This window comes from Rhincodon typus, chromosome 34, assembly GCF_021869965.1.
Source record: "Rhincodon typus isolate 14 chromosome 34, sRhiTyp1.1, whole genome shotgun sequence".
In the NCBI taxonomy this organism is placed as follows: domain Eukaryota; kingdom Metazoa; phylum Chordata; class Chondrichthyes; order Orectolobiformes; family Rhincodontidae; genus Rhincodon; species Rhincodon typus.
The window spans coordinates 1,771,621-1,787,956 of NC_063365.1; the positions used below are offsets into that span (position 1 = coordinate 1,771,621).

The 16,336-nt window shown below is 43.9% G+C and overlaps 1 protein-coding gene across 1 annotated transcript in view; it reads right to left on the bottom strand.

Annotated features, from left to right (window-relative positions):
• pik3ap1 (phosphoinositide-3-kinase adaptor protein 1) overlaps positions 1-16,336 on the bottom strand; it is a 143,787-nt gene that overhangs the window by 83,227 nt on the left and 44,224 nt on the right. The window contains exon 2 of the mRNA XM_020528231.2: positions 10,864-11,265. Within this exon, the coding sequence (XP_020383820.2) occupies positions 10,864-11,265 (402 nt within the window). The remainder of the gene's footprint in view (positions 1-10,863; positions 11,266-16,336) is intronic.

Here is a 16,336-nt window from a genome sequence, read left to right on the forward strand (position 1 = left end):
ATTGCGGGGAGGGGGTGTGAGGGATGAGTTGTGGGAAATGCGGGAGACACGGTCGAGGGCGTTCTCGACCACTGAGGGGGGGAAGTTGCGGTCCTTGAAAAACAAGGACATCTGAGATGTACGGGAGTGGAATGCCTCATCCTGGGAGCAGATGCGGCGGAGGCGAAGGAACTGGGAATAGGGGATGGCATTTTTGCAGGAAGGTGGGTGGGAGGAGGTGTATTCTAGGTAGCTGTGGGAGTTGGTGGGCTTGAAATGGATATCGGTTTCTAGGGGGTTGCCAGAGATGGAGACAGAGAGGTCCAGGAAGGAGAGAGAGGTATTGGAGATGGTCCAGGTGAACTTAAGGTTGGGGTGGAAGGTGTTGGTGAAGTGGATGAACTGTTCGAGCTCATCGTGGGAGCATGAGGCAGCGCCGATACAGTCATCAATGTAACGAAGGAAGAGGTGGGGTTTAGGGCCAGTGTAGGTACGGAAGAGGGATTGTTCCAAGTAACCTACAAAGAGGCAGGCGTAGCTTGGGCCCATGCGGGTACCCATGGCCACCCCCTTTGTCTGTGGGAAGTGGGAGGAATTGAAAGAGAAGTTGTTGAGGGTGAGGATGAGTTTGGCTAAGCGGATGAGGGTGTCAGTGGAGGGGGACTGGTTGGGCCTGCGGGACAGGAAGAAGCGGAGGGCCTTTAGGCCACCTGTATGGGGAATGCAGGTGTATAGGGACTGGACGTTCATGGTAAAGATGAGGTGTTGGGGACCGGGGAATTGGAAGTTCTGGAGGAGGTGGAGGGCGTGGGTGGTGTCACGGACGTAGGTAGGGAGTTCCTGGACCAAGGGGGAGAAAATGGAGTCGAGATGTAATGACAGGCTATGTGTAACATGTAATGGCAGGCTGTGTGTAACAAGGCCTGGTGTGTGGGGTAGGGGGCTGGGACATTGGAGAGTTTAGGTCCTAAAATTATTGAACTCAATTTTGAACTCAATAATTTTGGGCCTACTCTCCCATGTCCCAGCCCCCTACCCCCCACACCAGGCCTTGTTACCACATAGCCTGCCATTACACACTACCTATTGTTAGTCACAAATAGTCCCCATTAACAACTAGTCACCCTCCCAGCCTGATCGTTATCAACTCTTTGTCTGTCCAACTGCTCTTCTCTCTCTTTAGGCTCTATCCTATCGTTTACTCCCTACCCCACCCCTCTCCCCTTTTTTCTGCATATAAACTGATGTTATCCCAGCCACCATCAGTTCTGAGGAAGGGTCACCGGACCCGAAACGTTAACTCTGTTTTTTCTTTCACAGATACTGCCAGACCTGCTGAGCTTTTCCAGCAACTTTGTTTTTGTTCCTGATTTACAGCATCCACAGTTCTTACAGTTTTCATTAGTGACGATTACCTGCTCACAATTCTGGAATGGGACTTTGAACACAGAAACTTTTCGTCAAAATGACAGTTCTCCCATTGCGCCAAGGCTAACATCTGGGAAAGATGCTTGACAATGCAAGCTATCACTTCACAGCCACTTTACTCACCTTTGGCACTATCTACTGCCTGGCGGGGTCACCTGACAGCAGGCACTGCCTCTGCTTTCCCCCAAAGCCAATTATCTCATTCCATTTGCCTCCTTTGTTGGAAGTAACAATCTTAGCACAGGCTGGAGAACAAACCAGGGACTTGCCCGTCTGTATGTCACCTGTGTATATAACTTACCAGATCCAGTTGCTTCAAAGCGAACAAAGGATCTGGAGGAGAGACACAAAAATATGAAGCAGACCCCTATTCCTGAATTAATACATAACATTCCTTTTATGTATTCATTTTAGGCACTCCCATTCGTGGCATATAAACTACTCCGCTTTTCTCCTGTTCTTTGAAAGATGCTAAAATCTATCTTTTTAAACATGCTCTAGGTTAGCCCTCTCTACCTTTGGCTCGACGTCCAATTTTGCCTTACAGTTCTGTAACACACTATAGTATGGTTTTCTGTGTTAAAGATGTTATTTAAAAGTAAGTTTTTATTTTATTTATTCATGGAAACTGGGTGTGACTGGCTCGACAAGAATCTGTTTCTATGTCCTAACCATCCTTGTAGTGGTGAGTTGCTTTCTTAATACATAGGATCCCTACAGTGTGGAAACAGGCCCTTCGGCCCAACAAGTCCACACTGACTCTCAGAGCATCCCACCCAGACCCATCCCCTTATAAGCCACCTAATCTACACATCCCTCAACACTATGAGCAATTTTTCATGGCAATCCACCTAACCCGCACATCTTTGGACTGTGGGAGGAAACCGGAGCACACCCACGTAGACATGGGGAGAATGTGCAAACTCCACACAGACAGTCACCCAAGGGTGGGATTGAACCCTGGCGCTGTGAGGCAGCAGGGCTAATCACTGAGCCACCATGCCACTGTGATTCTTGAATGCGTCTATTTGATGTAGGTTATACCGATAATGCTGTTAAGAAACGAGTACCAGCATTTTGACCCAGCAACTCTGAAAGAACAGCGATATATTTCCAAGTCAGTATGGTGAATGGCTTATAGGGGAGCTTGAAGATAGTGGTGTTCCCATACATTTGCTGATTTTGTCTTTCTAAATGATAGAGGTCACAGGATTAGAAGGTACAGTTTAAGGAGACATAGTGAGTAGTTGCAACGCATCTTGTAGATGGTACACACTGGAGCTACAGAGTGTCACTGGTGGAGAGCGTGAATGTTTGTGAATGTGCTACCAATCAAGAAGGATGCTTTATCCTGGATGCATTGAGCTTCTTGAGAACTGTTGGAGCTGTATTTATCCAGGCAAGTGAGGAGTATTCCATCACATTATTGACTTTTGCCTTGTAGATCGTGGACAGACTTTGGGGAGTCAGGAGATTAGTTACTCACTGCTGACTTACTCTTGTCACCATATTTATATGGCTAGTCAAATTCAGTCTCAGATCAATGGCAACCTCCAGGAATTTGATAGTGGGGTTATGCCTTGAATATCCAGGAGCGACGATTTGATTCTCTCTTGTTGGAGATGGTCATTGCCTAGCATTTGTGTGGCATGAATGTTATTTTCGGGGTTTCAGCCCAAACCTGGATATTGTTCAGGTCTTGCTGCATTTGAACATGGATTGTTTCAGTATCTGAGGAGTCACAAATGGTGTTGAATCATCGGCAAACATCCCCACTTCTGACCTTATAATGGAGGGAAGGGGGTTGATAAAGCAGCTGAAGATGGTTGGGCCTAGGACACTACCCTGAGGAACTCCTGCAGAGATGTCCTGGAGCTGAGATGACTGACTTCCAACAACAACAACCGTCATCCTATGTGCTAGGTATGACTCTAACCAGTGCAAATATTTCCTCCTTCCCTTTGCCAGTTTTGCTTTGGCTCCTTGATGCCAAACTTGGTCAAATGTGGCCTTGATATCAAAGGCTGTCACTCTTGCTTCACCTTTGGAAATCAATTCTTTCATCCATGTTTGGGCAAAAGCTGTAATGAGTGAAGGCGCTGAGAGACCCTGGTGGAATCCAAGCTAAATATCAGTGACTGAACAGATTATTACTAAAGAAGGACCTTTTCATCGCACTGTTGATGATTGGCTCCCTCATCCCCATCATGGTACAAGTGCTTCAATTAAAGGCATGGTCTCAGTCTGTCTCATACTTTGACTCTATGGGTTCTGTGCTTATTTCTGAATGCATGGTAAAGTGGCAGCACTTTTCCAACTGTGATTGGACAGATTCTGGGATGTTTTATCGCATGATCTGCCATCTTTGGACACTCCCGTCGTTGTCTATTCTTCCCATAGCGAATTGATAAGTGAATGGTGTCATTATTCATCTCCTAAGAATCAGCTGAACTGTTTTATTTCCCATCTCCTATAATTTTGTGACTAACAAAGGGAAGCAGAGCAAGAAAATGGTAAAAAAAAAGTTAAAATTATTTCATGCTCCTGTCCTTTCCCATCATGGTTGCCTGATGGTGAGATGCAGAGATTAATTATTAATTCCTGGAGATTTCAGGAGTGCTGCCAACAGTATCACTACTTCAAAGTGACGAAGGTTTCCACAATTTTTTAATGCAGAGTGTACTGAAGAGTTACAGCACTGCTTATATACAGCGGTAGAAGAAAACTTCTCCAAATATAACTGCCACAAACCCTGAAGCAGTTTGCAAACAGAACCACAGACCTATAGCTCATTCACAGAATGCCCCCATATCTTTTTCGTATGAGTATAAATTTGCATTTAAGATGCACATGTGCTTGACAAAGATCTGGGTATTTTTGGCCACAGTTAGCACTTCTGTAACTTTTTATGATGTTATTTTAGTGCGTGTCTGTAACATCAGTTAAGAGTCAGCAGCTCAACATATCCTGTGTAATACAAGCTTCCTCTTTCAAAAACTGTCCAATTTATATCTCACTAACTGAAACTGTGGTCGGCTTAGAGAGAAGTGTGTTCTGCACAGGTACTAATGCCTCGCGTTTCTGGTGAGCTCTGCTGTACTTAATTTTCAAGCCTGCAAAAACTTTCCACGTTCACCAATTACGCATTCTTGTCTGTCTACCACTGTTCTCTGCTTTCGCTCTGTCCCAGCTCTTACATTGGCCTCACCCCCACAGCTAAATGGTCACTCTAGTTATGGGAACCTTCATTCCACGTTACGTGATGCAGAGGAAAATATGATGCTCATCAGCCTGAAATCTTCAGATTCATGGGGCAGTACAGTGACTCAGTGGTTAGCACTGTTGCCTCACAACACCAGAGATCTGGTGACTGTGTGGAGTTTGCACATTCTTCCCATCTCTGTGTCGATTTCCTTCTACTGGCCAAAGATGTGCAGGTTAGGTGGGTTGGCCATGCTAAGTTGTCTGTAGTGCCCAGGAATGTGCAGGCTAGGTGGATTAGTCACGTAACTATGGGGTTATGGGCATGGGGTTGGGTTTGGGTAGGATGCTGATTGAAGGGTCAGTGCAGACTTAATGGGCCGAATGGCCTCTTTCTGCATATAGGGATTCTATGATTCATGGCTGTCATAGCGACAGGAACCTGCAGCACTGACTGCCTCTGTCCTCTGAAAGACAGAAGCTATCAATTGTGCAGTATCTTAAGGGTACTCTGATGTGTGTCTAATGGTTCCTTCTGCAGTGTTAAATTCCACCAGATATTTTCACATTCCTCGTATTTACAATCATCCATAAGCATTTTGTGCCTCTGGTTCCTAATTTTTCCATCTGTTTTGCTCACAATCTTTATGTTCCGTATTTTGTTGACAGTATCATTTAATCTCTTCTGAATAAGACACACCTTTCTGTTTCTTACACTTCACTTGATACTGAGTATTGACAAGCTATCAAAGCACAGACACTTTGCTTCTATCTAGTCAATTCTTCTGTAAGCTTCAATTTCTAAAAGGGAATACGAGTCTAAATTAATACTCATTTAGTCCATCGTGGTTTTGATCTATAGTGGTTTTGGGAAGTGAACCACATTGTAACTTCTAGTATCGCCTGTTCAAGGTTACTTTCCTAATTACACTACAGATCTTAAATCTCAGATCTTTAGGGATAAATCAGTGTTATACCCTATTAGTTTAGCCCAGAGTCCTCAAAATGAACTCTAAAAACTATTTCATAACTCCACTGTTATGACTAAGATTCAGAGAGTGTGATATTTCACTCTTGCAGTTGATTAGCCAGCCAAGCCTCTTTTCTCTATCTCAAAAACAAAATACCTTGGATGCTGGAGATCTGAAATAATAGAGAATGAAGGAGAAACTCAGCAGTTTGGCATGGAGATAGAGAAACAAAGTTCATGTTTTGAGTTCAATTGGATTTAAAATGTTAACACTTTTCTTTCTCCACAGATGCTGCCAGACCAGCTGAGTTTCTCCAGCAGGTTTTCTGTTTTTACTTTCCCTTTCCCTATTCCACTACCAATCCCCTGGTTCACACAGGGATTCCTTTTTATCTTCATCCATCCACCTGGAGAAGGAGCAGGTTTACAGACTGTGACCCAATAACCAGCTAGCAGAGGGGTTACAACCCCAAGATGACTGTACTGTCCCCTCCTTCCCCATAGATAACTAACAATCTGGGCTGGGGAGAAACATGGAGTATCAGATCAGCGCAAGCACAGGATGAGGGTGTCGCTGGCAGGGCCAGCATTTATTGCCTATCCCTAAGTGCCCAAGAACAGTTAAGAATTAACCAATTTGCTGTGGGCCTAGAGCCTCATGTAGGCCAGACCTGGTAAGGATGGCTGCTTCCTTACCTAAAGGGCACCAGACCTTGCAAGTGAACCAGATAGGTTTTTCCCCATGTCACCTGACCCTGCCCTGCCTCAGTTCATCTGTTGCTGAAACATACTTTTTTGGTTACCTTTAGGTTTGACAATGTTAACACACTCCCACCTGTCATCGCTCCATAAACTGAGTCACGGCTCAGCTGTCCATTTCCCAATTTCATACCATCACCCCCTGTGCTCATCAACCTACACTGATACCTGGTTAAGCATTCATTGGTGTTAAAATTCTCATCCTTGTTTTCAAATCTCACCCCTCATGGCTTCTCCACTGCCAGCTCCCTCGTCACATCTCTAACCTCCTCCAGTTCCCCAATCTCCTGGAATGCCTGCCCTTCTATAATGCTGACCTCTCGAACTATCTCAGTTATTGTCACTCCACTATTAGAGTCCGTGCCTTCAACTGCAGAAGACTGAACCTCTGGAATACACTCTCTAAACCCCTCTGCCTCACACTTTCCTCTTTAAAGTCACTCCTACAGATCTACTGCTTTGAGCGAGTTTTTTGTTTATCTTCCCTGATATTTTCTTATGTGGCTTGATGACTAATTTTATCTGACAATGCTCCAGTGAATCACTTTGGAACATTTATTACATTAAAGGAGTTAAATAAATGCAAGTTGTTGAATTTGTTTCATTTTATCAAAATCCTTGATAATTTTGAAGACTTCTATTCAATTTCCCATTAATCTTAATGAAAACAACACCAGCTTCTCCAGTCTCCCTGTGTAACTGAAGACTCTCATTCTGATGAAGGGTCTCGGCCCGAAACGTCAGCCTTTCTGCTCCTATGATGCTGCTTGGCCTGCTGTGTTCATCCAGCTCTGCACCTTGTTGTCTCGGACTCTCATTCCTGGCATTGTTCTGGAAAACAGTGCCCTCTCCAAGGTCCTGGAATTTTTTCCAAATTTACAACACAGGAGAAGGCCTCTGCTCTGAACCAGCATCTGTCAGCAGCAACTCTCCAGGATGTTGTGATAAACCTTGGCAATCCACAAACATTTTGTGTCCAATCACAATCACAAATAATAGACCAGTCTTAGAAATGCTTGAGCACATAGATTAGGTCACAAAATACAGAAGAGAGGTTGAGACCAAAACATTGAATGCTTTCAAGGAGTTAGATGTAGTTCTTAGGGTTAAAGGGATCAATGGGTAAGGGGAGGAAGTAAGAAGAGGGGACTGACTTAGATAATCAGCCATGATCAGATTAAATGACAGAGCAGGCTCAAAGGGCGGAATGCTCCTATTTTCTATGTTTAACACTAGATCAACGATCTGCATCTGGTTGTCTCAGAGCATTAAAGCTCCATTAAAATTGCAATGGGAGCAGCCCACATTTGGGGTGTGTTAAGTGTAGTTGGGACATTCACAGCAAGTGATCCTGGTTAAATGGACCATGAAGTATCAGCAACTCACTTCCTATTTGTGCTTTGTTCATATACAGCTGAGTTCACAGGTCTGGGCTGCGCAAGTCTGGCAGTTTGCAAACGTTAGCTTCCTTGTGATTTACTCAGGATTTCAAAGAAATTCTTTCACTGGGAGTGGGCAAAGCTGGCTAGTCCAGCATTTGTTGGCCATTTCAAATCGCAACTTGGTGAAGGTGAGCTGCTTTCAAGAACCACCGTAGTCCTTGGGGTATGGATAAACCCCCAATGTCATTAGGGAGGAGTTCCAGGATTTTGACCCAAAGATACTAAAGGAGCGATGATATATTTCCAAGTCAGGATGGCGATTGGCTTGGAGGGGAACTTGGAAGTGTTGGTGTTCCCATGTATCTGCTGCCCTTGTCTTTATCCATGGGTTTGGAAACTCCTGTCTGAAGCATGTTAGTGAATTTCTGCAGTGCATCTTGTAGACAGTACACACTGCTGCTACTGAGCGTCGGTAGTGTCAAGCTTCTTGAACGTTGTTGGAGCTGCAACCATCCAGGCAAGTGGGGAGTATCCCAACACGCTCCTGACTTGCTGCCTTTGTTGATGGTGGACAGGCTGTGGGGAGTCAGGGGGTAAGTTACTTGCTTCAAAATTCCCAGCCTCTGACCTGACCACCAACAAGACAGCAGTACTGCAAGAAGACCTTTCCAATCAACCAGATCCAGGAAATTCAAATAACCAAAGCCAGTCATATCTACTGAGGAGTGGGAGCAATACAAAAGATAGGGATAGGAGCTGGTAAGTGACAAAATGTAAATGTGAATCAATATCAAGCTCTGAGCTGTGCTCTAAGAGAAAAGAGCAGACAAGTTACAGAGGCTGAATTCTTATCCAACGAACTTAAGAATTTCAGCACCTGAGCTCCCAGATCTGCTCTACAGCAAATTTAATAGCATTCTGTGTGTGAATAAACTACACCGTTGGCAACAATTAAACATCTTGATTTTGAATAAATTATGTTGATTTCACCTAGTGATTTTTTTCAGCCTGTGCCTTGCTAACTGGAGTGATCTACTCAAAGTCCCATGTCTCTGCCCTTACTCCATAATCCGCCTCTACTTTTCCACCTCAAATATTTATGCAATTTTTGTTTTAAAAAGAAAGTGTTCTAGTCTCCACCACAACAGCCCTTTTTTGGAAAATTACTACTTGTTTTACAGAGAAAGCCAGAAACAGGATAGATCATACAGCCCCTTGAGTTTGTTCTTCCACCAACTTATATCATGGCTGATCTGCACCTTGACTTCATTTACCCTCCTTGGTTCTGTAACCCTTTATCCCTTGCCTAATCCCAATAGTACATCAATCTCAGTTTGTACTCTCAGTCGCACGTGTTTCTTGGAAGGATCTCGGACTACAGGAGTAGATTTAGGCCATTCGGCCTCAAGATCATGTGCCAGCATTCAACATGATCATGGCTGATCCGTGACCTAAGTCCATACAGCCACCATTACACTAAATCAACACCATAAAAAAACACATCGTTATCACATTGTGGGAGCTTACTGTGTACACAGTGGCTGCCTTGTTTATTCCATTACTACAGTGACTACATTTCCAAAGTACCTCATCGTCTGTAAAGTGCTTTGAGAGGCCCTGACATGGGATAAACACAGGATTTTTTAATACCTTAGTACCTTTAGGTCATCGACTTAAGATGAAGAATTGATGTAACATCAGTTGCCATTTGCAGAAGAGAATTCTAAACATCTCCCACCCTTTACCTGCAGAAAAATTTGCTAATTTCACTTCTGAATGTTCTACAGGGTCTAGTTTTTTTTTTCGACTCCATAACCAGCAGAAATATTTCTTCCTAGATACCCACTTATTTGCTCCCATAATAACTTGCAAATTTTGAATAACTCCTTCAATATCTCAAGGCAGGGAAGTAAAACTCCAATTGTGTAATCACCCCTCAAAATCTAACCATTCAAATTCAGGTTTTTGTTTGGTAATGTCCATCCTGCACTCACACCAAGCGCTTTTTGTCCTTCTCAAGATTTGATGCCCAGAACTGAACATAGTGCAACAACTGTAGACTAACCACAGCTTTGTACAGTATGAACAAACTCTTATCCCATTGTATTCCAGTCCCTGGAGATCTGCAGAGATGGTGGTATAGTGGTAATGTCACTGGGTTGATAGTCCAGACTGACAGGCTAATGCAGCTGGCAGAATTTAAATTGGATTAATAAAATTCAGAATAGAGAGCTATTCTCAGTGATGGCGACCATGAAACAATCATTGATTGTCATAAAACTCATCTGGTTCAGTAATGTCCTTTAGGGGTTGTAACCTGCCATCCTTAGCTGGTGTGGCCTACATGTGACTCCAGACCCATGGCATTGTGATTGACTCTTAACTGCCTTCTGAAAGGGCTGAGCAAGCACCTCAGTTCAAGGGCTATTACAAACGACAACACCTTCCGGTCTCCAGCCATTTTAACTCCCCCTCCCACTCCCTGGGTGACATGTCCATCCTGGGCCTCCTCCAGTGTCACAATGACACCACCAGCAAACTGGAGGAGCAACACCTCATATTCTGCCTCAGGCGCCTACAACCCAATGGCCTAAACATTGACTTTACCAGTTTTAAAATCTCTCCACCCCCGGCCTCATCCCATGTCCAACCTTCCCTCTCATCCCCGCCTCCTTGACCTGACACAACTTGTCCATCTTCTCACCCACCTATCTGCCCCACCCATCCCACTGACCACTCCCCACCACTCCCTACCTTCATCTACCTATCACCATCCCGCCTACCTTTCTCGAGCCCAACCCGTCCTCTCTCTATTTGCCAGCTCCCTTCCCCCTCCCCATTTCTGAAGAAGGGTCCCAACCCGAAATGTCAACTTTCCTGCTCCTCTGATGCTGCTTGGCCTGCTGTGTTCATCCAGCTCCATATTGTGTTGTCTCTACATGATATAATACATTTTTTTAACAATTCTAAATAGGTCTGGGCAAAATGCAAAAAAGTTAACATAGCTGTTGCTAATTCCATGCTGATTGTACTCATACAAAATTTAAGATTCTGTTCGGTGGAGTATCACAAAGGGTAAAGCAACTTCATTGTAAATGTTGCTCCTGTAATAAGAGACCGGCCAATTTCAGGTTTGAAACTTACCCTTATTGATGGCTTCTTCCACAACTGAGATGAAAACAGTTGGCTCATCGTCACATGATACTTGTTTCCACTTCTGCCAGTCTTTGAACAAGTTCTGTAGTTCTGTAGTTTCTGTCACTCCACAAAATAGCAGGACCACTTTGTGTCCGGGGTGTAGTGCCCTCTGCAGTCCCTGCTCCAGCTTGGGCAGTGCCAACAGTTCCACAAGCTGCGGCGACAGTAGAACCAAGAGACACTTACATCTCCTAAACTGGCTGTAATCCTGGCTTGAAAACAAGGTGTGCTCGCTTACTGTGTATGGCAGAACTTTAAAGGCTGCTGTGAGCAAACTTTCCAGGTAAACACTCCACTCGTTTGCGTCCTCTCCATAGAGAATTGTAACTTCAGATCTGGCCTCTTTTCCTTGAAGAGAAATTAACCATTATTATTAACTTCATGAGAAAAAAACTTTCATTTTTCAGCCTGATTCAATATTTCTAAGAAGAAAATTAGGCTACATTCCTTCAAGGAGGTATATGCAGCTCGTCCATGCCTTAAATGGAAATGGTGGGAATTTCCTCAATTGGGAGTAAGGGGTATCATAACAGAGCCCCATCCCATTCTAATGTGAGATCCATCAACTAGATTCGGTGAATACTAGCAATCTGAGGGTGGCATGGTGGCTCAGTGGTTATCACTGCTGCCTCACAGTGCCAGGGACCCAGGTTCGATTCCAGCCTCGGGTGACAGTCTGTGTGGAGTTTGCACATTCTCCCCATGTCTGTGTGGTTTTCTTCGGGTGCTTTGGTTTCCTCTCACAATCTGAAGATATGCTGGTTAGGTGGATTGGCCATGCTAAATGCACGGTTACAGGGATAGGGTAGCAGGGTGGGTTTGGGGCGATGCTCTTTGGAGGGCCAGTGTAGACCCGATGAGCTGAATGGCCTGCTTTCACACTGTAGGTGTTATGGAATGTGGCGGAAGGAAACTAAATCCTGTCTTTGACATGGCTGACCATAACCTTCACCTCCAACATCTCTCTGACCAGTTACAGAGTGGGATTGTGCCAGTCCAGTTCGAGCCTTATCTATCCACTCATAGTCAGGCTTCTCTTCCCAATCCAGCACTGTAGCCTCTGGAAACCATATCCTGGAATCCCTCCAATTTCTCATCTACACACTATCCCTCTGTAACATCACCCAAAACGATCCATTTATACCTGTACTTTGAGATGCCGTCACCACCACTTCTCACTCATTCTCTTTCGAGTCCTCTCCTGTTCAAGTGTCAAACTGCCTGCTGCATAAATCTCCTCTGACCAAATACTGGGAAGTTTGAAGTGACTGTCTTAGTCCTTGATACAAACTCCATTACCAGGCAACCAAATGTATCCTTTTCTTGGCAACATGCCAAGGCTGAACCAGGCTGTTCGCAAATTTAGAGTCATATTTGACCTTGAGACTAGCTTCATATCACATATTGATGCCACTGCTAAGATTGTCCACTTCCACCTCCATAACATTATCCAACTCCTCACCTGCCTCAGCTCATCTGGAACTGAAACTCTCATTCCTGCCTTTGTTACTTCAATACTATTTTAACACATTCCTGGTTTTCCCCCCATATTCTACCCTCTGTAGAAGTAGATTTTTCACAATTTTGCTGCTTCCGTACTATCTTGTTCCATGACCCATGTATTTAGCAGCCTTGTGTTTGCTGCCTTACACTTTGTTTTCTTTATTCATTCATGTGATGAGGGCGTTGCTGGCTAGGCAGAATTTATGACCCATCCCTAATTGCCTAGAGGGCAGTTAAGAGTCAACCGCATTGCTGTGGGTCTGGAGTCACATGTAGGGCAGGCTGGGTAAGGATGTTGATTTCCTTCCCTAAAGGACATTACTTAATCAACTGGGATTTTCTGACGATCAGCAAAGGATCCATTGTTATCATTAGGCTCTTAATTCAGATATTTTTTAAGTGAATTCAAATTCTACCAACTGCTGTGGTGGGATTTGAACCCGAGTCCCCAGAACATTATCTGGGTCTCTGGATTAATAGTCCACTAATAATACCACTAGGCCATTGTCTTCCCTAGTTTAACCACAACTTGGTTTTGAAAATCTTGTCTTTGTTTACAATGCCTGACTCCACCTTTAGTTTGCTGTGAAGTGTCTGACCTCCGGCAAGGTGACAATAAGAGTACCAGAATAATTCTCACTATTTCTGTTTTAGGGAAGAGTAAATGAGCCAGGTTTTCTGCTGCGGACCACAATGAATTGGACTCTGCTGGTAGGACCACAATGTGATTGTTGATACGTACTGGAAGGAGCACAGTGTGATGGTCTCTGCTGGGAGGACCGCACAGTGTGATGATCTCTGCTGGGAGGACCGCACAGTGTGATGGTCTCTGCTGGGACGACCGCACAGTCTGATGGCTAACAGTCACAGAGTCTGGACATAAAAGAAAGCTACAAAACCACTCAACATTCAGCCTTTGTAGCCCCTGCTACAATTACTATCATCAATTTGGCATTAATTCCAAGTTCAATGCTGGAGAATCCAAGGCTAAGATCAATTTTTTTTAAACTCATTCATGGGATGCAGGTGTCACTGGCCAGGCCAGCATTTATTAGCCAGCTCTAACTGTCCAGAAGTGTCTACCACATTGCTGTGGGTCTGTAGGCCAGACCAGGTCAGGATGGCTGTTTCCTTCCCTAAAGGGCATTAGTGAACCAGATGGATTATTCTGACAATCGACAAAGGTTTCATGGTCATTGTTAGAGTCTTAATTCCAGAGCTTTTATTGGAATAGAATTCTACCATCTGTCATGGCAGAATTCAAACCCGACTCCCCAGAAGATTACCAGGAATCTCTGAATAAATAGTCAAGCAATAATATCACTAGGCCGTCAGATCCCCTTACGCAGAGAATGCTGAGAAATGCAACCATTCTGATGGATACTCAGAATGCTGAATGATAGCATGGTACTCTGTCTGTTGCATCGGGAGACACCTTTATTCAAAGTAAAGTAAATTTTTAAAAAATAAATTTTACCAATAACAATTTCAGCAGAACTGCTGACAGGGTCACGCTATGAAAGTTAGTTCCTGATTTTCAGTGTTGCATCTTGTGCTTTCATTTTTCACTGTGATGTTAATGATAAGAATAAAATGCAAAGTCCCATAGAGGTTTCTAAACTTTTCTAAGTATCTCCTTTGACCTGAATGAATGGCATGTGACTGCGGCCCTTGGGATTTAAACCTTTTGTGGGTGCCATGTGTGAGTGAGCACAGGATCATAATTTAGCACCACCTCCTCAACTTCCAGCCCTGCTGAGGGCTGAAGTGGGAAATAGAAACTTTTCCTGTACAGGGTGAACATCTGACATGAAGTCGATGTTTATGAGATCACACAGAGGGTCCATAACTCTGCTTTTAAGTGAACTGTGCCTGATTTGCCAGAGCCTAGTGTTAACAATGCCTACATTGCATTTGCTCACAGTCATAGAATCATCGAGCCCCACAGTACAGAAAAAGGCCCTTCAGCCCATCATGTCCATGCCAATCAAAAAACAACCACCTAACTATTCAACTCCCATTTCCAGCACTTGGCCCTTTGTATGCTTTGGCATCACAAATGCGCATCTAAATACTTTTTAAATGTTATAAGGGTTTCTACCTCTACCACTCTTACCAGCCTGACTTTGGTAAATTCAAAAGCAAGTCTCAACAATTTTTTAAAATGTAGCCTTTGTCATGGATGCCAGTTATACATCAGGCTGATATTGAGAGATAGCAGATCCTCATCCAGATTTTTGACTTGTCTGGCATTGGCTGTCAGGCACGCCCTCTTAATACCAATGTTAAAGTGACCATAGCTATAGCCACAGCAACAGGGAGAAATGTGGAGAGAAAAGGAATGCTAACATTCACTGAGTGCAAATTGATCGCAGATTTGTTCCTACGATAGCAGGACTGACCTTTAAAGAGAGATTGGGCAAAGTAGGCCTGTATTCTGCAACATATCAAAGAATGAGAGCTGATCTCATTGAAACCTTCAAAATACTTAGAGGGAAGGACAGGGTGAATGCAGGTAAAACATTTCCCCTGGCTGAAGAGTCCAGAACTAAGGGGTACACTTTAAAAATAAGGAGGGTGCTTTAGAACTTCAATGAGGAGAATTCTTTGTACTCCAAGCTTGGTGAATCTTTGTAATTCTCTACCACAGAGAGCTGTGGAAGCTCAGACTCTGGATATATTTAAAGTAGGCACTGATAGATTTCTGATTCCAAATGGTGTAAAGGCTTTTGGGGATAGATTGGGTCAAAGGTATTTGATCATTCATGATCATATTAACTGATGGAGCAGGCTTGATGGGCCAAATGGCCTTTTCCTGTTCCTATGATCCTATACTGATCCTTTCTATCTACTGGTATTCTATCTATTCAATGACGAAAATGTAAGCCTACCCTTTGCATCAAAAGGTCTTGGGTTCAAAACCCCTCTGGGAACACGAGCACCAAATCCAGACCGACCCTCCTAGTGCAATCTTTCGTAAACAAGGGCTCCATCTGGCCTCTTATCCAGGTGGCTATAAAAGATCCTATGGCATTAGTTTTGGATATTCTCCCGGGTGCCCTAGCCCATGTTTATCCCTCAACCCAGACACAGTAACTGGCTGCAGCTCCAACAGTGACTCCACTTCAAAACTATTTCATTGGCTCCTAGGCGTTTTGCACGCTCTGTGGCAACAAAAGACACAACATAAATGCTTGGTCTTTGTTTAAATTTATTTCTGAACTGTTAAAGACTCCTGCTAGCATTGCCAAGTTTTCAACACAATTTTTGTACACTAGCAAACACTTGCAAGCACAGTAATCTGAACAGATTTTGCTAAAACCGACAGCTTGGATGTTGTGTTACGACCAATCCTTCCAGAGTACAAGGTTTGTTATATAAATAATGTGTGGGAAAGCTTTTAGCCTGCAAAGGTTGCAACAATATTTCTGATGTAGCCATACCTCTCTCCATACATCTCACCAAAACCAGCAGCAGCTGAATCGTTCATAAACTGCACTTTCTCTGATACAGACACCTTCCTGACCAAGATAGCCCTTCTATTAGTAGAATGCACAATGTTAATTTTGTTTAAAACCACTTACAAGTCAAGCAACCCTGTTTTAACTTTTTAAAAGTCGTTACTGGAATGCGGTTACTTAATGCGTCTCTATCAGAATCATTGATTCAATTGAGTCCCATTTACAATGTATTCAAAGAAAACAAAAATCAGGAGAAAGTTTGACATAACAAGGTGTAGAGCTGGATGAACACAGCAGGTCAATCAGCATCAGAGGAGCAGGAAAGCTGACGTTTCGGGTCTGGACCCTTCTTCAGAAATGGGTTTTGAGATGGGTTTCAGAAATGACCCCATTTCTGAAGAAGGGTCCAGACCCGAAACATCAGCTTTCCTGCTCCTCTGATGCTGCTTGGCCTG